This window comes from Atractosteus spatula, chromosome 3 (genome assembly GCF_055471065.1).
Source record: "Atractosteus spatula isolate fAtrSpa1 chromosome 3, fAtrSpa1.hap1, whole genome shotgun sequence".
NCBI classification, from domain to species: domain Eukaryota; kingdom Metazoa; phylum Chordata; class Actinopteri; order Semionotiformes; family Lepisosteidae; genus Atractosteus; species Atractosteus spatula.
The window spans coordinates 35,973,206-35,997,418 of NC_142708.1; the positions used below are offsets into that span (position 1 = coordinate 35,973,206).

The window sequence follows — 24,213 nt, forward strand, 5'->3', positions numbered from 1 at the left end:
TGAAGCTGTTCCAAGACCAGCAGCTTCAATAGCCTAACAGGATGGTACTAACTCGTACTTCGTGAACCAGTATCATGGGTCCACAAACACAGAACCCGTGAAATGTTACCCCATATTATGTTTCTAACCCGGAGGTCCTCTAACATACCCAGCTCTTAAGAGGACTCAATACTACACAATAGCAGTTCTCCACCAGATTTGAATAATTTGTTTTTTGTACTTTTTGTCAGCGTAGTGTGGATTTTAGCCAGTAAAATCTGTAGCCACTGTAGATTTTATAGAGTCTAATTCCAATTGCAGAACTAATGAGGGGATGAAGGAGCAATATTTGAAATGTTTGACAGCTGCATGTATGCACTGAAACTGAAATCCAACCTTAAACTTTCCACTTGCAATTCAAAGGGACTCAAAACATCCTTTCAATTATTCACATTCATCAATCTTTTACAAAAAGTGCCAAAACTATCCTGATCTAATTTTAACAAGATCAAATGAACCAGCCTGCTATTTCATGTTGTCTGTTTGAGACAAAACTGACGATATACCAATCCTATGCAGTTCAGTTATGCTAAAATGATATAGATTAGTAAAGAATTTGTCTTACTTGCTACCTAGAGTTGTACTATACCTGTATGAACACATACTTGTCAATGATTTAACTCTGTAATGATTCTGTATAAAATGACCTTTCAAATAGAAGTTTTCTATTTGATCAACAATGTTAATATTACTTTATTCTAAAACAGCATTACAATCATAATTATACAGACTGTTTTTAAATACTGTAGTTGTACTCAGTTGCGTGTATGCAGTAATAACACCAAAATACAAACTCTGGAGATGTTTATTTGGCTATTGGAGGATGCATCCGTAATCTTGCTGTATTTAAATTATACAGTGGGCGGAACGAAAGACCACACACAAAGCCACATACGCACCTGAGATTTCTGGATCAGTATGCGCGTGGGATTAGAGCATGCAGCTGCCACATAACCAGGAATGTGGAGATCAAGTTACACACTTACATACACACCAGAGACAGAACAGACCCTCAAATGAGGAAGGTGATTTCATATTCTAGGAGAAGTTCTGTATTACTACTACCACAGTCAAAAGACTCTATGAATGTTATTATGGAATGCTTAGAAAGTCAGTCCAAGGTAAATAATCTTACAAGAGACGCTCCACAGAAAGTGTTACACAGCATGATAAGGACTAAATGAGGTACTGACCAGGTCTAGAAAATGTAACAATTGCTGGCAAACATGGGCAGCTGTATTGAACATGACAATGCTTTTCCCTTTTCTACTTCCTGCAGAATGAGCATGTTGAATGATTATAAAGGAAAGAAAGAGCAAATGTTGCCCCATACTCTTCCAGTCTGTTATTCATACCAAGCCGATCTTGCGGTTTTAAAAACATTTGGAATATAACTCTTCAGATTTTTTCAAAATAATGGATCCATATCGGCTAACAAAGGTGCAAGCAGTTGAATGAGCAGTGAGTTTGCTTTTGGCCAAAAGTTAAAACAATAGCAACAAAGAAGTGAGGACAGCAGGCAAAGCCACACTTATTTCAAAAGTGTAAAGCTGGTTTCCTGTCTGTCTGACACAATTGTTTACCCAACTGTTCTAATAAACTCCTGTAATAAACTCAAATTCACCTAACTATACTGCATGTACTGGAACAACCAATGAAATGCAAGTCACGCATACAGCACATTTATCACTTCTGCATGACTGTGTCTAAACACATTGTTAATGTCTAAATGCTTCTGGTATGCCCGTGTGTTGTATTATGAAAGTTAACTTAAAATATAAATTCAACATCTACAGAATAAATATCAATGTCACATAAGTACCACTATTATGACCACAGCAGCATAATTTGAAGAACACCATCTTGAAAACTTAGTGTTATACAGTAAATGGAAATTCTAAGACTTCTGAAATGAATGATACCTGAAAGACTAAAGAAAAAAGCAAACATGATATTGTGAGCTTTTGCATTGATGGATTAAAAAAGGTAATTTAACTGGTAATGTTTTTACAAAATATAAACTGGATATTGCTAAATATCAAGTAATATATTACAATAAAAGTAAGAATTTCTAATGTTTAGTTTTAAAAAACATTATTTCTTATACAGTATAATACTTTGTGTATATTGTATTTAAGATTTTTTTTGATAGGATATATACATATTAGAGGAGAAACAACAAATGGAAAACATATTCCAATAAACATAGGAACTGTACATTGGGATCCCTAACCCCTCAGGCATTGCATTTACTGCTCACTAAGGAATATTCTCAAGCCAGCTAATTAGAATGTTACAAGTTAGATGCCAAGGGTTAACCCACAGGGCTGTGAGCCAACTGTGATTTCATCGCTCCGCAGTGCAGATGCACAGATTCATTTCATCACTCAGTCCCCCCCACACACACGCCCCCCTTTCACCTTTTTCACCACATGCACATCCTCTGGTTAAACAGAGGGGTCAACCACAAGAACCATAGTTCTCAAGCAACAAGTGGTAGACTGCCCAACTGATCCTCAAGAAATTAATGACTGTATGCAACTCAGCCATTACAAAGGGTAGCTGGTTCAACCACAACACAGCTTTCTGCCTCAAACAGGCCATGTGCTACATATTTCTTCAGCTGCTAGAGATAATTGAACTATCTCATCTATTACTGTAAACCAGCCATAATGATTAAAACAGGTCTATAAGGTCTATAAGTCGCTCGGTTGTGAGAGGAATTTAAAAAAAAATGCAGAATGCCTTTGGATTACCGTTGATAAACCTGACATACTTCAGTTATTTTAAGCATGGAGCATTCTATGTATTTAAGTGACAATTTAAAGAATACAGACAACATAACCTTGAATAAAAAAAATAAAGTGGCAAACAATCTCTGTTCTTTGATATATGTAAAAAAAACTTAATATGAAATAAACAATAAAATTTGTTTTACTCAATAAATATGAAAGGTATCACCAAAACACAACAAATGCACATGTTGAATCAGTCCTTTGGTATCTTGACAGAGAATTTAATTTTACAGTGTACATAGAAATAAAAAGATTTCTAAATTTCACTATTAAGATGAATCCTTAAAGGCATAATCCCTTAATCCTTACCTGAACATTCTGTTGCATTATAATACATACATTTATATAAATTGGCCTCTGTAGATACTAAGTTTAGAGTTAAGAGTTTTCTTTTTTTAAAACAAATTAGCAACAGATGTTTTTTTTTTTGTCAGGTATACAGTATAAAGTATCAGTGAAAAATACATAAAGTAATATGAATTCTACATTATGTATTGAATTTTTCACTATTCTGTCATCAATTCATTAATAGCATATAAGTGACATTAAAAATTACACTATGACCTTAAACCATTTTGGAACATTTGGAACATTGTCTAAAGTTTTCTCTCTGAAAGATTAGTCATCAAAGCCTGGGTTTTTACGGCACATTTAATGCCTGTTATAATCTGCTTTATCCTAAGATAACTTCAAAAAAGAACAGTCCCAAACATACACAAATGACTAGAAAAGTTTATAAAATGAAAAACATCTTGGATAAGTCCATTAGGCAGACATCCAAACAGGCCTGTTTTGTTGAGGTGTTATATCAACATGCAACCCCCTTCTCTCCTCTCACTTCCTTAGGCCCCAACAGCAGGAGATTGATGTCAACAAGGAATTCTGTCCCATGTTCCCCGAAAACATGCTCAACAGAGAGGTCCAGTGAGGGATTTATAACCCAACAGAGTCAAGTAAACGTTGCTAAAGTGACGCCTAAATACTTCAAAACTAGACACAGTGTCCAAAGCCACAATGCATTTCAGACAGATCTGCCATCATCATATTAAGGGAATAAGTTTCACTATACTTCTCTATATTCTCGATATTTGTAAAACTTGAATTTATATTGAAGAGGTAAAAAGTGCTTTGTGTTCACAACAAAGAAACATACAGAATAACTGAACAACTGAACAATTTCTGACAACTTAATTTCAAAACCTAATTAAACGTTTTGAAAAAGAAGGGATATTCGTTAATTATGGACCATTCAAAAATTATATTAAACAGTACAGGGCTTAATATCTTAATATATTAAAAAACATAAAAAAACAAAAGGCTTATCCACCAACATATATAGTTGTAGTATACTAACTAGAAAAAAAAATGTTAGTATTTAAACTGAATTTAAAAATAATTTGACTGTTTTCTGAAGGACAACCAGGGACAAGAAGATATTCTGTGTATATTCTTCATTTTTGTATGGACTGTAATGCTTTAAAACAACAAAATACAATATTATGAATATTCAATTTATTGACAAAGTAACAGAAAGTATCAGGATTTTTAAAACTACTGTACAAATAAGATTTGTCCTTATATAGTGTGAGGCTTTCAAAGAATCATGGAATGACATCTGTCCTTACAGGAACCTGCATTACCACTAAACACCCACAAGCTCAAAGAGCATGTTTTGATTTCCTCACCTCCAGACAGAATGCACAAAACAACAGACTTAAGAAAGAGTAAATACCCTAATTCTCAGAAGTATGTTTGTCAGACAGCATTACAAAATCAATCAACATGAACAGCTTGGGACAATATGGCTGATTTTCTTTTTTTAAAATGTACAAGTATGTGAGTATAGCACCTACTTGGGTGACACATGACAGCCGTTATGAATCAGCAGCCAAACTGTACAGCAAATTAGATAAAGTAGAAAGAGACTGCTTCAACTATTGAATGAACGAGAATACTTGATTTACAATAAAGACTACAATCCAACAGTCACGTGTTAAGAACAATATGTCATAGTGTGTCAAGAATTTGTAAAAATGCAATTTAAATGAGATACAGAAAAGCAACCTTAAAAAGGAACATCTACTGTATATACACATAAAGAATGATGTTGTACTCTTTCAAGTATTTCTTTTTCAAGTTGAACACCTGTTTAACTTATATACTGAAGAGTGCAAACAAACAAATTATGACTTAGGAGTACTGTAATGGTCTTCTGAAGGACCCTGACAGAAACAATTTAATGCAAAATATAACAGAATGAGATATCCAGATGTTCATACGGTAAATTAAATTGAAACATATTTAAAAAGAATTTCTGTGACCAGGATTCCTACAAGTGAAATCACTAAGCACTGCCAGCCAAATGCCAGGGGTGGGATTTCAATTAGTTGACCTTTTTCGGCTTCTGTCAAAAAGGTAATTCCAGCTACCTCCCAGTTGCCTTTAAGATGGGTGTAATGCAGTGATGCCAGTGAGGGTAATGCCACACCCCAGTTCTGTGCTAATCCTCCTGGCTGATTATGTTAATCTTGTATCATGTCAAAAGATAATTCTTGCATTCCTACAATGCCTTTCATGCCGAGGGATCCCAAGTACTTTACATACAGGAGGGAATCCTCTTCAACCAGCATTGGCATGCAGCACCCAATTGGTTGACTCATAGCAGCCATTGTACATCAACAGCCACACTCCACAGCAAATAAGATAAAGAAGTGAGAGACTGTTGCAGCTGTTGAATGAAGAGGGAACATCAGACAAGACAATGGAAGATCCAAATTGAACAGTAATATGATCATAATACAATCTTATGATACAAACAGTGTCATAAGATCTGCATTTTCAGTTTCAATCAATTGATGGTACTTTCTCCAGCACAGTGCCACTGGACCCCATACCAGGGGTTTGGGAAAGCTACACTTACAGTAGCAACCTTGGTTGCTTAGTGGGCTCCACACCCTCTTTTCTGACTGGCCTGAGCGCTTGGTCTGACCGGGCCCAGCCTTGCTTTGTTTCTGAGCTCTGACAAGATCGGCCTGCAGGGTGATAAAGCTCAAGATGACTGGCTTGATTGGTACTGTAGGTGCCAGGTCACAGCAGCTCATCTGCTTGTCTTCATTGCCCCCATGCAGTATGCTGCTGGGAGCCAAGATGTAAAAAGAACAAAGGCAATTCAAAACTATGTGAATATAAATTGAAAATAAATACAAAATTATTTTTAAAATGAAATGCTTAACTCTGTATACACATCAAACTATTGAACCATTTCTGACTCACCTCCAGTACGTTGCTGACATTTGACATGATCATATGTTACATGTTAATATACAATATATGCCTAAGTAATCACTAGATGTTTACTTTTCATTACAGTTCTGCGACTGCATAATCTGTGTTTATCCTGCCTGTAAAATAATGTGGTAAACACAGTACAGTGCAGTGAAGACTGTGAAGAGCATCTCTCAGGTCATCATGGTGGAGCTGCCCCAACCAGTCGTTTTTTTAAAAAACTTGTCTGATTTTCTTCCCTTGTAAAAATGGTGGCACATATTTTCACCCTTGCATATTTGATATGTATGTTTCTGAAAACAAGTGAATTACCCACTCCTGAAAATGTCTTTTTTGTGTACTGAATTATTGCTGTAGTAAAATAAGCAGCTCCCAACAGTTTTCCATTAGTATTTCCACACAACTTGTGACAGTATCTTGTACAAAACATAAAAGGTCAAACTCCCAGATACTGTCATGTTGCTGTCTGCTGTATTTGGTGCTTAGTTTATTTTCATTACAGTTTTATTATATCTTATGTCATGGCTACTGTAAATCAAACATTTTAAAACTTCAGTGCAACACCAAAAATTTAGAGAATGACTTACATAGTCATCTGTAATCACTAAACTAGGTTGCAACTCATTTCGTATAATGCACTTACTCTTTAGTAAGTAAGAGCTAACATCTGTGCCAAAGAATGTGAAGGAAGAGCCGCAGAGCACAATGGCTTTAGCCTTTCTCTGTTAATAACAGAAGATATATGCTCTCGTTAAATGAGCCAAGCAATAATTTATTATTCCACTGCTGAGTGTCTTGTACTTGTGCCAAATAAAGGGCTATTCCTGATGATGAAACCTAGTTCCCAAGCATTTGCTTCTTTCCCAGATAATGATGATCCCCTAAAATACTGGAAAGTGTCAACATTCACTTATAGTACCAGCTGGCAAGTTGAAAAATTTCTAGTTTTAATTATGCAATAGAACTCTTACAGTAGATTTTTTTGATTGATGCAAGAAATACACTGACTAAGACTCAAACTTCAGAGAAGATCTTCCAGTATTCCTGTTAATGATAATGGTTTCTGTCTTTCAGTATTTTGCAGCTTACACTCCATATAGTTTCAATCTGAACTGTTTTTGGTTGCTTAATACTTTACTTTGGACTAGAATGCAGAGAATACCACATTATACATGCCATTTTTCAAATAAATATACGCTTAAAGAATATGATGTGTTTTGCTACAGCTTATTTCCCTTCCACGATACCATTCTCCATTTAATTATTTAATTATTATTAATTTGCAATGGTTTGAAAATTTTACCAGTTAAAATACACAAAAATAATCAGCAAAAAAACTTTAACAGCATGATACAAAATGCCCTCAGCATATGACATTGTCATAGAAATTAGCAGCAAAACTGTCCTATAGAATAATAATAACATAAAGCAAACATTCCATTCAAGACAGGAAACAGGAAATAACTGTGTAACTAATAACTAATAACTAATAAACTAATACAGTACATGTGTAGCTTTGTTTGTTCATTACTTGCTCTTTGTTACAATAATAAACTCACTATCTTTAGTGCTTTCTGATATACACAAACTTATTTGCAAATTTCAATAAGAACAGTACCGCTTTCTCCTAATTAGTAAAAGTAATTGTTCATCAACAAATTGGAAGAAATGTAGATTGTGTTAAAACCAGTCTTTCACAAATATTTATTAAGCGTCTGGAAAGGGACTCTTCCTTAAATTACAAAGGTAACATTATGCTCCAAGAAAGGAAATACAGTACATCTCTTTGTACCTTCCAAATAAAAACATCTCACCATCTGTCTTGTTACACAAACCACTGAGCATTATAATTTTCAAATATTCAAAAAATTTCAAAAGGAACTATTAAGGAAATTTCTGGGACTGCACAATTTCCTAAAACATTAACTTATAACATTAACAAATATTGTAGAATGCATGCCATATCATATCATTTTTAATCTTCAATATACCAATGACCACGCAACATTGACATATTGACATATGCTTTGATATGTGAATTAGTGAAAGAAAAGGTGAAAATGCTCAAAACATTTCCACTATTAAGAATAATAAAATATAGAGAAGTCTGCTGTTAAAAAAATATTCTACAATTACAAGTTGTTATATCATTTATGTCGTATTGGGTTTTACTTGATTAACAGATATCCCTGCATTCCCTAACCTTAGCACAACAATGGAAAAAGAATAATTTAAGCACTCCTCTGCTTCTTTATTGTGGAGAAAGCTGTATTTTCAGGTCACTTTCAAAGTTGTATGAAGCATTCAAATTCAAGGTGACCTTAGGTAAATATCCACTGCTATTTAGCAGTGTTCACTGGTGAAGCACCTTCTTTCAATAAACTAGTTTCTGTCAAAGAAAGCATCTTCTTAAGATGCAATGAAGTAGGAAATGTCCAATTAACCCCTTGCTGAAGGTTTACTCTTGTCATCAAAAAATGCAAATAAGATCACTTTATTGGCCAGATACAATTTCTTGTATTAGGAATTTGTATTTTCACATACCCCAACTTACTTTCCATGAGACACACAGACAGGGAGAGAAGCTTGGGGTCAGGGCTCAGGATCAGCCATTTATACGGTGCCCCTGGAGCAGCTGGGGTTAAGGGCCTTACGCGGGGGCCCAACACAGTAGGATTCCTCTGCCAGCCACAGGATACGAGCCGGCAACCTTCCAGCCACAGGTGCAGATCCTTAGCCACAGAGCCTTAGCCACAGAGCCACCGCACACTCAGTGCTAAAACAGTTCCTTGCCTGCATAATTTCACAAAACTGCTTTAAAGTGAAACTGAGCATATAAATCTCAACAACAAACAGCTACCATTCTGTTACAGTGATTATTAAGATTTCTTTAATAAAAAGGAGGAATGGAAAATCTACTGTTTCTTAGCCAGTAATGGTCAAGTTATCCCACTCAATCACAATTCTTTGAGACCTCTACAAAGGTACTGAACTTAAAACAACCAGTATTTAAGTCAAACACAGAAAATGTATACGCCATCAGATGACTTCTTTTAAACAGAGATTTTCTTCTGTCAAACAGAGCAAAAATTCAAGACAATTAGCTAGTTCAGAGAAACTTCAATTTTCTTTATATCATATGCAATGTAGACAACGACTGCTAATGTGATAATATTATTGTATACATAGACTTCTTATAATATCTGAAGTTTATTAAGAGCCACAGTCATGTACATACTGTAAAACAGGTCCTATATTTCCACACACATGCAGGAATACAAACTGTATTTAAACCTTTAAGATACATACACATGTTAAAAACTACAAAAAGGAATTGAATTCCCTGAACATAAAACGTTGGCCAGTGTTTCAAAATGTGGATCACAAATCTTGAGCAATATTAATGAGTAAGGTGCATTTATTTCCAAATATGCAACTTGAAGTTCTCATATATTCCAGATGTACAATATGTAAGTAGATGTTTGCAAGTGGTACCCAAAGAAAACACTTGTATCTCAGAATTGTTTGCACAAAAAGCCACACAAGTAAACAGCAGAACAATACACAATTACAACCTAACTGCTTTAAAGGGCTACGTTAATGAGGGGAATCAAAGAGCTATTATAATGGGTTTACCTTAAATGACCAGGACAGACCCTGAAATAACCTCAGGGTATCTGTAACAACAACATAATTCAAAACATTAAGGCTTCTGATTTCCCCCTCACATGGCCTTATCATAACATTTTATGGGGCTTTTAAAGTGGAATTATGAAATTAAGGTTCAAAATAAACTACTTACATGCATCTCAATGTGCTTACACAAATCCCTTGATGGCAATGCAGTCTCACAACAACAGGTTTTTTGTTATGTACTTTGAAAAGCAGGAAATTAGTGTAACAGTGCAGTGCTCAGTAAATACCCCTTTTGTTGTTACTGTTTTATTTTACCTGTTAGCCAATGATACTGTATATTGTGTGAATAACACAAGGCATTACATTTTTCACATTACATTTCTTAACTGTTTTTTATTAATAATTCTGTCTTATTTAGTATCAAAAAAAGCAACAACTATCAATGTTAAGTTATAAAAACTGGTACTTTAAAAGACATTTTTAACTATTTAGCAGATACTTATTTGCCAAACACTCACTTTAAGTAGACTTACAATATGTTGTTTTTACCTTTTTAAAATGCTTTGTACTAGCAATACTCCACTGCTGTGTAGCATCTTATTATGGTGCATACTCTCTTTAACAAAGTTTCAGCAGTTAGCAGTTACTCTGCACTTTGTCATTACCTATGATTAATTTGATTACAAGTTACATAATAGTCATTAACACCAGAGGAAGACAGCAGAGAACAGTAGCTTCCTGCTTTACTTCAGCAACAGTATACCATGTCCTCGGCACCAGTTTCTACAGTAATTGCCACACGAATCGGTGATTTACGGAAGCAAAAAATAAATGAGAAGGCATGTGTTGCTTTTGCCCAAATGTCGCATGAGTACTGAGAGAGAAAGCATTAGCAAGTGCAATTAACCACCCAAGAAGTGCGTGCTACTTCAACTACTGTATTATCATGTAGCCAAATCACCTTTCAGACAGATCTCTTCTACAGTCCAAATCTAAACAATAGTGGATCTGTTGTCTGCACCACAGACAGTTTCTTCTGTCTGAACATCAAAACCAATTCTCCATCCTGCTAATATGAGGCCCTGTCTACACAACACACACTGAAAATCTGGAGGTTCTATTTTACTGTATGCAGATTAGAGAATATGCGTTGCAAAATACATTTTAAAAACAGGGCAACTGCAAATGCCCATTTTTCTTGTTCTCACTAGCACTGCAAATCTAATATACTTCCCCTAAAAAAAACAAAATAGAAGCCTGACAAATAAGGCAAATTTCTAATGATGCCACCTAATTTCTGAGATTAACACATGTATGCACTGCATACATTTTTCAAATGCATCTTTCAAATGAAACCTGGTGACAAAAGAAATCATTCAAGTATGACATGTAATACATTTCTGAAATTGCTCGAGGAGTGAACACCCAGTCTATTCATTGCAATATGTCTGATAATTATAGTACATAGGAAGATATGTCGGGGAATCATAAACTAATAACATGAAAGTCTTTGCTTGTGCAAAAATAATAATTTGAATAGAAAATGCATTTGCTGAAATAACAAGCAATCCTCGATTCAGGGAGTAAACAAAGTGAGCCACAGCTTTGTTCTGTGCTACCTAATTATTTCTTTAACGTTCCACCAACTTAGTGCATGATGACATTATTTCCTCCAAATAAAAGAAAAAAAAAAACTCTGAAGCAGACAGCTTTATTTAAACATGTTTTTATAAATAAAGAAACCCAGGTGCCAAGGATAAAGATGTGCTCTTAATTATAACAACACTATTGAAAAATTTCCAGTATCTGCTGTTCATCAAAGGTGTTGAATATGTACATCTAAAGTAAGAGATCTCATTGTTAATGTTAACCATAAACACAAAACATCTGGACCAAAAATAGTGGTAAAGTCATGATAAATACTATGTATACATTCTATGTACAATTACAAAAAACAACCTTGGTTATATTCTGGCTTCAACAGACATAACAGGCAGATAAGTAAAAATCATATAGTTGGTTCACCAGGAAAGAAGCTACTCACACTAAGACCTAAGTTAAGCAAGTCCACAAAACTTGTTTAAATAGGTAATTTATTGTGGCACTTGGCAAATTGAGGAGGCCCTCTGTAAAGTTTTAAACCACACTGTTCAATACATTTAACACAGTGGTTCATAGAACAACCCAGGAGTACTAATATGAATACCACATTCAAAGTCAAGTTGAAGAAATGATGAATGGGATTAAATATTGAAACTACTCAAAAACAATGAGACTATGGAATCATATTACTCAAAAAAAACTTCGGTATGAAGATTAGGTCTAGTTTTGATTAAATGTCAAGAAAAACAAAGTGCATAGATCCTACACATTTGTCCTACTGTACAATTCATTATACCTGCTCCAGATTTCTTTCCACAATGGTCTTTCTATGCTTAATTTCTCTTTACTATCCTTGCAATATCTTTGATTCAAAAAAGAAAAACACTTCTGCTAACTAGTATGGGTGTGTAAAGTTTAGTTTTACAGGAAAGATGTTTAATGGAGAAAAGAAAGCTTGAATTTATTGTTTTCTTGAAGCTAAAAGATACTTACTTTCTATTCCCTTAATGATTGAGTCACTTGCTTCCTGGATTTCTTCAATGTGTGGAAACATTTCATTATTCAAACTAACGTCACATTTTGTTTATTTTTATTTCATTTTCTTTTCATATAGCCCAGCAGAGGTGGTGTTAGGATAAACTATGACATACTGTGACGCAGGCAGAAGACAAAGAACATCACACCAATCTCATGATAATAAAAACTGAGGATGATCCCCCTGTACTCTTTCCACACAAACACTTCAGAATGTGTACAGTTGGACTGGCAATCTCCAGTAGCTCACACTGTAAAGTTGAAACTGTGTGATTCCTCACTGAAGAGAAAGTAAAAAAAAGAAATGGGGTTCGGAAATTGTTAATATCTATATTTGGTTTGGAAACTTACCTCTTGTACAGAGCGAGCTGCTGGCTTGTCCTGATGGTTGGCCAGTATTAAAAACGGCAATGTGCAGAGTTGGGGGTGCTGGAGGGCTGAGTGCAGTTCATTCCTGGCAATCTCTAGGTCCTCTTCGGAAGAAGCGCTGTCTAGTACAAATATAACCCCCTGTGACCCCTGGTAATAGCGACTCCAGTATTTCTTGATATTGTCAGCACCTAGAAAAAAAAAACATGACATGTTATTTCTTTAATCACCTCATGATTAATACAAGACAGACATTTTTCATTTGGGTTTGCTAATTGTTGGAAAGCCATGGATATACAGTAGAAGCCAAAGTCAACATATAGGCACCTGTCCTTGCTCCAAAAAATAATTATTAAATATAAATACAAATGCAAAAATTACACAGAGATACAGTACAGAAACAAAAGTTGAAACCTGCCATAAACATTTTGAAAAACAACTGCTAGAGGTTATATAGGACTGCATGGCTGAATTTGTTTTTGTACGTCAAAAACCTATTTGTTTGTACTAAATTTGTTTGTATTTGTTTTAAATTTATTTAAAAAATGATTATGTTTTAAAGTGCGAGAAAATGCAAAACTATCTATATAATAATAGAGCTTCAACATGAGGCTACTTTGGAATTCTATGCGCTTCTTTTGAAGGTCAACAAAATCTACCTTACAACTTTCAACAAATTTTTGTAATCAAAAACAAGAAACTCACATTACTGTTAATTATTTTGCATGACTATTATATGTCGTGTCATTATATGACATGAAGCGTGCTTCAACATTGCAGTACATTTTTAGGCTTTTCCAATGGCCAACACATATTCTTCATGTTTTCACAACTGATCATATACTGTATGGCATTCATGACCATATCACTGCTGAGATGGAATCATGAGTGGTTTCACTTCTGTAGTCGGTTCATATACTGTATAAAAATATTCAATGTGGATGGGACATCCAATTCTGCTTCTGTATTAGGACGAGTGCTAATTAGGACAAGACTCTTCGCGTGATTTGCAGACAGTTCCCACACTTAAAAGGTTTCTTTTCAATCTTCAATCTTCAGTCTAGCAGTGTCAACTTTTAAAGCCACTCATATTTCATTCAAAACTTAACTTCGTGTTCATATTATTAAATATTCTATTAATAAATGGAAGCTAGAGGTCACAATCATCACACTAAGGTTCTGCATATTTAATAACCTAAACTGACCAACCTTTCAGGTCTCACAAATTCTTTGCATTTTGCATCTAACTTTTTTCTGCAGAATAAAATAAACCAGCCTTTAAATGTCCTCCCTGCTAGCTTCAAACCATTCCATGTCTTGCAGAGCAATGGGCTATGCAACTTAAATTTAGTCAAGATGCAGTACACTTTTTAACACTACTTCCTTCTTACTTCCAATTTGCCTCCGACAGTTACCCTGTAAATGAAGATTCTTTGATTAAAATGCATTACCTGGTGAAGAATGGTATTTTATTTCTAATACCAAATGGATCTTCCTTCAGTGTCACAAGCTTCATCTATAGGTATTCTATAACTGGGTGCAATAACAGACATGTATATTCAACTGAATCAGCTGTAAAATTGACCAATGCCCATTTAGAGCAAACAAAGGAGTTTTCTGAGAATTTCTCTAAAACATTCTAATTTTAAAAATGTTTTAATTCACATAGCTTTTGTTTTCTTTGCCTTAGTAGTAAACCCCATACTATGGTATCGCTCATTACAATGTTAATCTTTACACGTTTTTAATTCCAGCAGTTAAAAAATGCCAAGATAAAATATTTTCCTTTCAACTCCAATTTTAAAGGGTCTATTTGCACTTCAACTCTATGAGATGTTTAGTATTTTTATTTTATTTTTAAATAACCTCACTTCAGATGGGACTCATTTTCTCATTTACTGTACATGGTCTTCCATGATCCAATGGACTCAATAGATGAATCAAGGTCCAGGCTTAAGGAATGGATTAATTTAATTTTCAAATTTTCAAATGTATTCAATTATCAGAATCGTTTATTTTACTACAAGCTCTTTAACTCTTGCTCGCATTGGCAAGTAACTCAGTTTTTTCTAGGAATATTTTTATTCATTTCTAATTTAATCTATGAAGCTTTTATTATTACAGTACTTCCTTATCCCATCTGAGCTAGAACTACCTGCGACTGTTAGATTTAAGCATATGCACAGTGCAAAGATTACTGTGCTGTTACAGTATGCAAGCAAACTCATTAAAAACTTCACACTGAAAACAACCATTTGAAACAAATCTATGAATCATTTTAGGATCCGTTTATGTTGATCCTCAAAATCCAATTGAATGACTGTGTTGTCTTCTTTGAACCCAGTGTTAAATCTCAGTAAAGTCTCAATGCTTCATGAATCAGAGTCCTACAGAAAATGGTGTAGATATGACTTTATTCAAAAATTCATTTGAGAAAGCTTTTAATTAAATGTATTACAGTACCTTGCCATCAGGCGCCCCCATCTGATATGAAAGAACCCCCCCCCCCCACTCTTGTTTTTCCACAGTGACAAACAGCAAGACATGTTGTTTACAGTTTAAAAAGTATTTTATGATCTCTTCTACACATCAGCAGAGTGATTAGATTTCATTATAAATAAGCAGAGGCTATTAAAGAGGCAAAGATGATTCAATTCCATGTTATGTTGCAATAAACTATAAGTTAAGAGCAATCATCAAACCTTTTCCCTCATGGGAAACATGAATCCACTGGTTCTTAGATAAAAAGATAAAGCAAATGGTTTATTTTAAACCATATAGGAATAAATCATATCCTTTTTAATATTAGAGCATTTTATTCATTAAAGGTTATATAAAGTGAATGTTATTTTAAGATTTATCACACAGTCCTGATAGCTGCTTGAATTTAGACATCAAAATGTTACACACAGTAAAGAAAGCACTTCACACATCTACACAAAAGGTGAACTGGAAACATACTGTACATTTGTGTAAGTACTGATATTCAGAGACCATACAGTCTCATTTCTTTTTACCTTTCATCCTTGCATTTGCAGTGTTACTCTGCCATAGTTAAAACAAACATATAGGCCTGGATTTGACCAAAACACATCTAATCTCTATGTCTATTAATACTGTACAGTACCTAAATGTTTAGTTTTTCTGTAGAATAAATTTTGATAGTTACTGTACATAATAGTGTTGTCCAAGATCTGGATATCTAAGGATATCTATTGAGAACATAGGGTTTTACTAAGCAGCTTGCTTATTAAGATGTGAGTGCAAACAATTTGTTAGTGGAAGTACAGTAATTCAAACAAGAGAACAACACACTAAGGATGAGGATGAATTATTTTTGTCTTTCTTTTTCAGAAATGTTCAAATTTGAAATGAAAAAAGAAATTAAACAGAAAATAAGACTGTGATTAATAGCACACAAAAGTTGTATTTTTTCTATAAATCTGCTGTTTAATTCAGTTTAAATGTCACCCGGTGTGCTTAGAAATGCATACATTGTTCACAGATAAATGTAAGAAAACACGGTTATACTGTAAAAATAAAATACCTTTAATATAGCTTATACCTGAGTGATAATATTCCAATTTTGCTTTATACCTCTATTTCAACTAAAAAAAAAACAAAAAATGGCCTTTATCAGAGATTTTGCTCCAATAATAAAAAAGTAAAAACTGTTTGATTACAGTATATGCAAATGACAAATATTCTGTCCTGCGATGTAAATTTCTTTGCTGCTACTTTGTGCCACCTACTGGTTACTAATAAAGAAACAAGGAAAAAGGCTTAGACAAATATAGTGTGCAGTTATTTGCATACAATATTATTTTCATTTTAGTTATTTTCTTTTACAATAATAGACCACACACTAACAAAACTGAGCATTCAAATGTAAAACTTACAGTAGGTTTTATGTTGTAGGTTTCATAATAATTTAGCCTCTGCTAAAATAATTTCCAGGCATATGGGAGACATGTCATTATGGCAACAAAACTAATGTCTGTACACATAGTATGTTTTCTTCTTGATGTATATATTAGGTTTCTGCAAAAATATTTTACCCTTTTTTCTTTTTGGTCACTGTCCTTTAAAAAACTTTTATATACGCTGTTCAAAAGAAAATACAGATGAAAGTTTGATGGAAGAGCCCTAATAACTGCCAATCATAACAGTTAACACACTTGAAAACATTCTCAAATCATTCTTTGATTTTACTCATCTGCCTTTAACAGACCCATGAACAGACTAGTTCTGTAAGACAGTAAAACGTATGACTTACTGTATTTACAAGCCTGGTCTTATACTGTATTGCATTCTTCACTCCATTATATCAGACTATTCCAGCTATAATTGCATACTACATCACATATTCTTAACTATAAAACAAATCTGCAGTACTTTATTGTACTGTATCTACAGTTACAACAATCTTGTATCTACAAATCTGTAGTTGCTTTAATGAAAAAAAAATGTTTTTTCCTTAACTGATCTAAATTAGGCATGGCTGAAATATGAAATATGAAATATGAAATATGACTAATTTTATAATTGGTTTTATTAATCTGAATATATACCACATCCATTAAATCATACACTGATAAAAGTCTAGTCACCAGCAGTTTCCATAGCATCTTCAAAGTAAAGGCTAATCTTCCAAACAGCTGCACAAAGCAGGTCTGGAGAAATCATTTAATTCTGAATTGGACCTCTTAATCCTACTGATGTTACTAGATATTCTTAATTGATCTACACCATGAAATCCAGACATCAAGATAGCCACTCCATAAACACATAGCCTGCAAACACATGGGACTTCTGAGGCTCAATGACATAAACAGGAGATAAATGTATAGATCTCTACCATATTATAAAGAACACCATGACATACAGAGAAAAGGAGATAGAAAGATGAAGACTAAACATTTGCATCTTAGAGCTGGGCATTATATAATTCTAATACTTATACCAATGGTCTAGTCTTTGTCAACAGGTCCACTAGACTGTGAGATGTTCATTTGAAGGGTTGTGTTCATATCACCTTATCTATCATAAAGGGTGTCATTACATATTAAATCAGTTTGGCTTATCTACATTTTCTATAAATTCCAGTCTGTGCCCACCTCAGGCTGAGGCACTGCACAGAAGTGAATACAGTGTCAGTTGAATCTTCTAAGTGAGCCAATTAGACACATACTGTAGCACAATGAGACAAAATATTATTTGCAATCAAGTAATTTTGCAACGACAATGCTGAAGATTTAGTGGACTGCAAAATATATAGTTTTCAATAAACAGTGAACAGTTTGGTAAGAAAATGTCACATGGCTAGAAAAAAATCAAAGGTTGAGCTAGTTAAGGAGTTTAGCTACTCCTATAGACAGATTGAAGCCTAGCCTCATGCATTACTCAGTTCTGTATTTAGAACTAGGGGGGTAAGGTTGTGAAACAGATAATGCTGACAACAGAAGAGATACAGGAAGAAAGCCCAGACACTCCAAACCTTGTCAAGTTCCTCAGCTCAAATTTTGTATATGGTAGGTGACAACCCAGCAAACTGATTTGGCTAAAAGTATGAATTAACATTTCTTTAAGAACACTAAGATATCCTTAAGCAGAAAATGGTTTTAGTGCACATTTAGCAGCTTGGAAACCTTTGTTAAGGAGAGAAAACAAATGCTGAAGCTGAGGTTTGTGAAGTTCTATTGAAACCCTTTTCTTATGAATTTGCATCTTACTAGACAGTTATTTTCAAGATCCTGAGCAGTTTAACATAATATCATTAAAGACAACTAATAAATGGCAACCTTAGGCAACTATTACAAAAAACATACTAATCTAAAAGACAATTTTAATTTTATGATTATTAATTTTCATTATATTCCCATATTTCTCTTTATTTCCAGTAGTGTGCTTAAGTGGTGACATTGTGATGCTGGATAAGTGAGATATATACATGTCCCACTTCAATCCCTCCTGTTAACCACCTGGCGATACCCTGGTAGGTTACCTATTACCCTCCACGTACACATCAGCAGAACCCATTGACTCATTTGACCTGACGTTTTGGGTAATTTGCACTCCTCTTACAGCCTTAGCCATTCCCTATTGGAAGGACCTGAGCTTGGGAGTTTTAGATTTGATTTCCTGCTCTTCTGATGAAGAATTTCCCACAACAGTTGGTGTAGGGATTCTCCAGGTCTCCGGTAATTCCCAGACGGCACACAGAGTGAGTATATTTTTTGTTACCACCCAATTAGGTTGTCGTTACGAAAGGACCGGAAACATAGGGAGAATATAAAGAATCGTTAATAGGGAAAAGAGTAAGGACACGTCTCTGTGAGATTCAGGGCAAAATCCCTAAACCGAGACAAGACACGGTTCCTCTGAGGTTGGTTTCGAAACCAAGACAAGACGAAGTTCCTCTGAGCTCGGGGCACGTCTCCAATTCCTGGCGCTTTCTCCTTGTGGCGAGGCAAAGTCCCTAAACGGAACAAGGTGAGCTGAGCGACAGTATTGTGTCAGTATTGTGTCAGCAAGATTCCCTCTGAGTCCGGGCGGGCACCCCTAAGAAAGCTAAGGTTAATAATATCATTAGGATTATATTATTAATAATATAATATAGTATAGAATAGTATAGACCAGTTGTGCTAGCAATTTAATCACCAGTGACTGCTGAATGTTAAGTGAGGAGTTGGCCCTGTATGCTAACACCAGACTCATATTCACTGATTGACTGCTTCACAAGGGTACTTGTAAGTCTACCGGCAGTCCAGATAAAACAGGGTCGGTTCTAGACCACTGAAGGAGGAGTATTATAAGGACTAAAGAAAAGATGGTAAAGGGAACATGGAAACAAAAATTGTGTACTACGATTGAAATAAAACAGATTGGCAATAGTAGTGTTGTTAAATTATGAGAACATGGAAAAGGAATTCACAAGAATGTTGTTTAGCACTGCTAAGTCAAGAAAACTAGTCAAACAACAAAAAAGCAAAGTTAAAAGAAGGGGTTGTGTGGCTAACAAAACAGGGTTAAAAAAAGGCAGTGATGGGCTGTGAGAGGTAGCGATGATGGAGAAGAATATGATGTGTGGAGAGGACAGAACCCTGGTGAGGTGAGAACATGTGCTCAAAAGTACGATAAGTAATAAAAGATAAGTAATAAAAATGGATTGCAATCTGATTGGAAGTAACAAACATTGCTTGTTGAAAAGAAACTAAATGGAATAATTGATGCTGTGTTCATTAAAAGTTACACAGCTGTTAAAATAGATACAAGTAAAGGTAAAAAGTATACCGCCTGTATGCTAAAACAATAATCAAAATTATAACTAAAATATTCATGAAATACAACACACAATCCAACAAATTTAATGCAAAATACCGTAGATGTGTATGTGTTTTTTTTTTATGAATTTGTGTGCAGGCATGTGTATGTGTGTGCGCGTGTGTAGGTGAATGAGCTGTGTGTGGCTGTGAGTTTCAAAAGATGACTATATGAGTGTGTGTAGCCAGCCGGACTGGCCGGACATTAGAGACTTTATTAAAGTAAATCAAGAAGCAACTCACGTGAACAGAAAATATAAGAGCATCTAAAATGTATAAATACAAATACTAACAGAGTACAGGTAGACCTAAATGACTCACATATATAAATGAGCCAGATAGAATTTGTATAAAATTAGCTATATAAATTTAGTTGAATCAAAGTTGAAATATATGAGGTCAGCATAACCTCAGTGATTAGCATTTGTGCCTCATACTGCTTAGCCTTGGGTTCAATTAATGGGGTGCTGTGTGCATTGAGTCTATATCGTCTCCCACTATTTGTGTGGGTTACGTGCCTATGCTCAGGATTCCTTTCAGAGTCCAAAGACAGCAGCTGCTTTCTAAATAATCTCATTACAGGTGTTATGATATCTGAGCACTCGAAGAGTGAAGGCCCTGCTTCCGTTACCCTATCAGTCGTAAAACACAACTCTAATTAATCTGCTTGAGGCCCGGGAAAGTGTGTTCAACTCCTAACAGGAGGGACTGGATTGACAAAGAAACCTGGCCTTTTGGGTTTGGCGATGGACTTGACCTAGTGGACCACCAAGTCATCACCCCAACGACCTCAAGTTAATATGAAGAATTTATTTATTAAGAAGGATTTACTCCTGGAGGAGTGACTGAAGATGGAGAACTAGGAGAGGTGGTTTAGCCTGCAGTGTCCAGTAATTAACAGGCAGGGCAATCATTCAAGAAGAGGAAATTAAAAGTCAGTCTGGAGCACAGAATAGTGATGAAGCTGGCAGACTCTGTGATGATTGGTGTGTATAGCTCTTGACACAATTGGTGAGACACTGGGCAGTTGCCACATCAGGAGCCTCTGTGCTAGTTTCTGTGACTAGCATCATTATTCATTACCAATCTGTGAGATTTCTATTCATGAAATATTAATTGGTCCTTCTAGTCAGAGAAGAGGAGTGACCCACACTACCAATTCTTCAATAGAGTTCAGGAAATCAAATCTAAAACTCCCAAGCTCAGGTCCTTCCAATAGGGAATAGCTAAGGCTGTAAGAGGAGTGCAAATTACCCAAAACGTCAGGTCAAATGAGTCGATGGGCTCTGCTGATGTGTACATGGAGGGTAATAGGTAACCTTCCAGGGCTATCGCCAGGTGGTTAACAGGAGGGACTGAATATATATGAATATATGTGACATGTACAGTATCTCACTTATCCAGCATCACAATGGCAACACCTAAGCACATTGTGCAAAGACTGGAACAACACTCACAAACAGGATAAAGCAGACTAATGTCTGCTGCATATCAAAGGACAGAACCTAGAGCAAGACAGAGTAGGACAAGAAGTAATAACTGTAAATATCAAAGAACAGGACAAGCACTCTTCTGACTATATATAAAAGCTGGGAAACCCTTGCAGTTTGTCTGTTCTTAGGGGGCAGGCCCAGTGCGCATTGTTGGACTTATTGAGCTCCATAAAACAAAATCTGCACAAGACTGTGTCCTGCTCCTCTGATGAAGAATTTCCCACAACAATTTTAAGTCTGATCGTGATAACTTACTTAAAAAATTAAAGGCTAGTGACTCAATTAGCACGAAGCATGGTAGGTATCACAATCTTAAATTCAGCCTTTAATGTTATACATCATGTATCATATTGCTTGAAATGCAAATTTTACCCTTACACAATTCCACAGTCGTGCATTTAATTTGTAATAAAAACTGAAAATGACCTTCATATCACGGGGACTGTCTCTGTGCACTTTTTGCCTCATAAAATGCAGAAATGTTACTATTGAACATTACCATCGTGGTCTGTGTTAAATACCTATTAATTAGCATCTTACCTAGCTTTTACTCACAGTGACTTGCAGGGGTTATGTGTATTTTCATTATTTCACCCAGTTGGGGTGAATGGAAGAATTTAGAGCAGCACTGTACCCACCTGGGACTTTAACTCCAGAGCCCCTAGCACTACTCCACACTGCTGACCTGGTTGTTAAAAACACCCAACAGCAGATGCTCTCCTGCTTTACTTTTATGTAACTGGTCTTACAGACAAAGAAAATGTAAAAAAGAAGCCTGAATGGATCATATGTCGTGAAGTGACCTTCTATCAAATTAATAACAATTAATTTGTTAGTTAACTCAACAGCATGCTCAGAACACCAGGGAACATGAAACTGCATTAAAGGGCACGTTTGTTCTCTTGAGTCTAAGCAACCATTTTAATGGAGATAAAATGAGCCCAGTGTGCAATACACATGTGAAATGCTAGAGGAGCTATTGCAAAGTTCTCTGTCCCAATGGCTGGTGAAATGAGGAAACAGAAAGCCTCCTGTCACATTAAGGGTCTGACCATAATTTCATTCAGGGAACTCTTTATTAGGAACTTCTTTCTCTTGTTAGGTATATATTCTTAACTTAAAATTTTCCCAGCTGATCTGTCATTCAGCCTGCCAAAAACAGGAGTCTGAAGGCGAATTCACTGAATCTACACAAAAACAAAACTGACCCATCATAGTTTATTACAATAAAGCCTGGCAATGAAAAGTCTGTGGAGTTTTTGTGCTTACAGACGTGTGAGTGTTTGTGTAAATTAAAGCATTACACACAGAGAGAAAAATGTTGTATTCCATTTTTTATTTCTCCTAAAATGACCCCCATTTTAGTTTCTGAGAACCGCACCTTCAACTAAATGCAAACATGCTGCTAATCCAAGTTTAACTTTTATTGTTGAACTGTAGTCAAAGCAATCTTCTTTGAAGTGAATTTAACAAAAAACAGACCAGTCACTGCAGTCTTCGCAGTGAGCACATTAGGAACTGACAAAGCTGCAGCCTTTACTTATAAATTGATTTTTTGGAAGGTGAAGGGTAGGCAGGGGGGACAATGACACTATCTTCACATGAAATTCTTTCATTATTTTCTTAGCAACAATTCCTCAGAGATTTTCTTATCCAGACAGTATGACATTCTCATAAACAGTACCCACTTTGTTTGCCAGACAGAATGCAGAATTATCTGCAGTACTCCATAGCTTATAGATTTTTTAAAAAAGGTGTAAATGTGCATATTTATAAAAATTTCAAAACTGTTATAAACTCTGATATTGGATTAGGTATTGCAGAATTTTCCTACACTAATGAGAATTCTTAGGCCTGTTGCCTCTAATGGCTTTGGAGATTTAGACAGGAGCGGAATTAAGTTAATGTGCTGAGCATTCTTTTCATTAGCATATTTCATATTAACTAATGTATAATGAAAATCAACAACCTTTTTTAGGGAAGGCCAAAAATGACCAGAAGTGTTGTTACAGTTAGGATTAAAGTGTCATGCTCATGGCCACAGGTGTGTGGTGGGGTGAGCTAGTATTTACACTGTACATCAGCTACACCTATATAGACATGTAATTTTGTGCCAGTGTCTGCCTGGACTTGGTTTTATTTGACAAATAAAAAAAAAAAACTCTGCTTTTCTCCTGGAAGAGCAGTGGAGACATTGCAGTATGGCAGAGTTCCTGAGCACTCCTGAGCATGACTAAAGTCACTTGAACCACCTGAGGCGTGGTAGATAATTGCCCCTAGGAAGTACAAGACCCTTGTCAAGTTAATAACCACAGTAACTATCACAGAAAGACAGTTTAGTGTAAGTGTGGACAGCTACTGTGTAAATACTAGCTCTCCTTGCCTCTCGTTTCTCATAAAAACGTATCTCCACCAACAGCAACAAGCATGACACAAGTTCACTAGCATTGAAAAAACCAAACCCTTATTTTGCCTTCCTGTTTTGTATCTGAATTTAAAAACAATAAAATTGTTCTGCAATTATGAATCAAACTCATCTTTAGATTTCAAAGGATATAACTTTTTTTTAAATAAAATTTAAAATATTCACTTTCACACAACACCACCATTGTGGTACCAAATCAGAAGTGAAAATAT

General features: G+C 35.2%; 1 protein-coding gene across 2 annotated transcripts in view; it reads right to left on the bottom strand.

The window, feature by feature from the left end:
- Positions 1–24,213, bottom strand: part of LOC148837763 (ADP-ribosylation factor-like protein 15) — a 220,316-nt gene that overhangs the window by 91,353 nt on the left and 104,750 nt on the right. For both annotated transcript variants that reach the window (XM_088911295.1, XM_088911294.1), the window contains exon 4: positions 12,744–12,952. In XM_088911295.1, the coding sequence (XP_088767421.1) occupies positions 12,744–12,952 (209 nt within the window). The remainder of the gene's footprint in view (positions 1–12,743; positions 12,953–24,213) is intronic.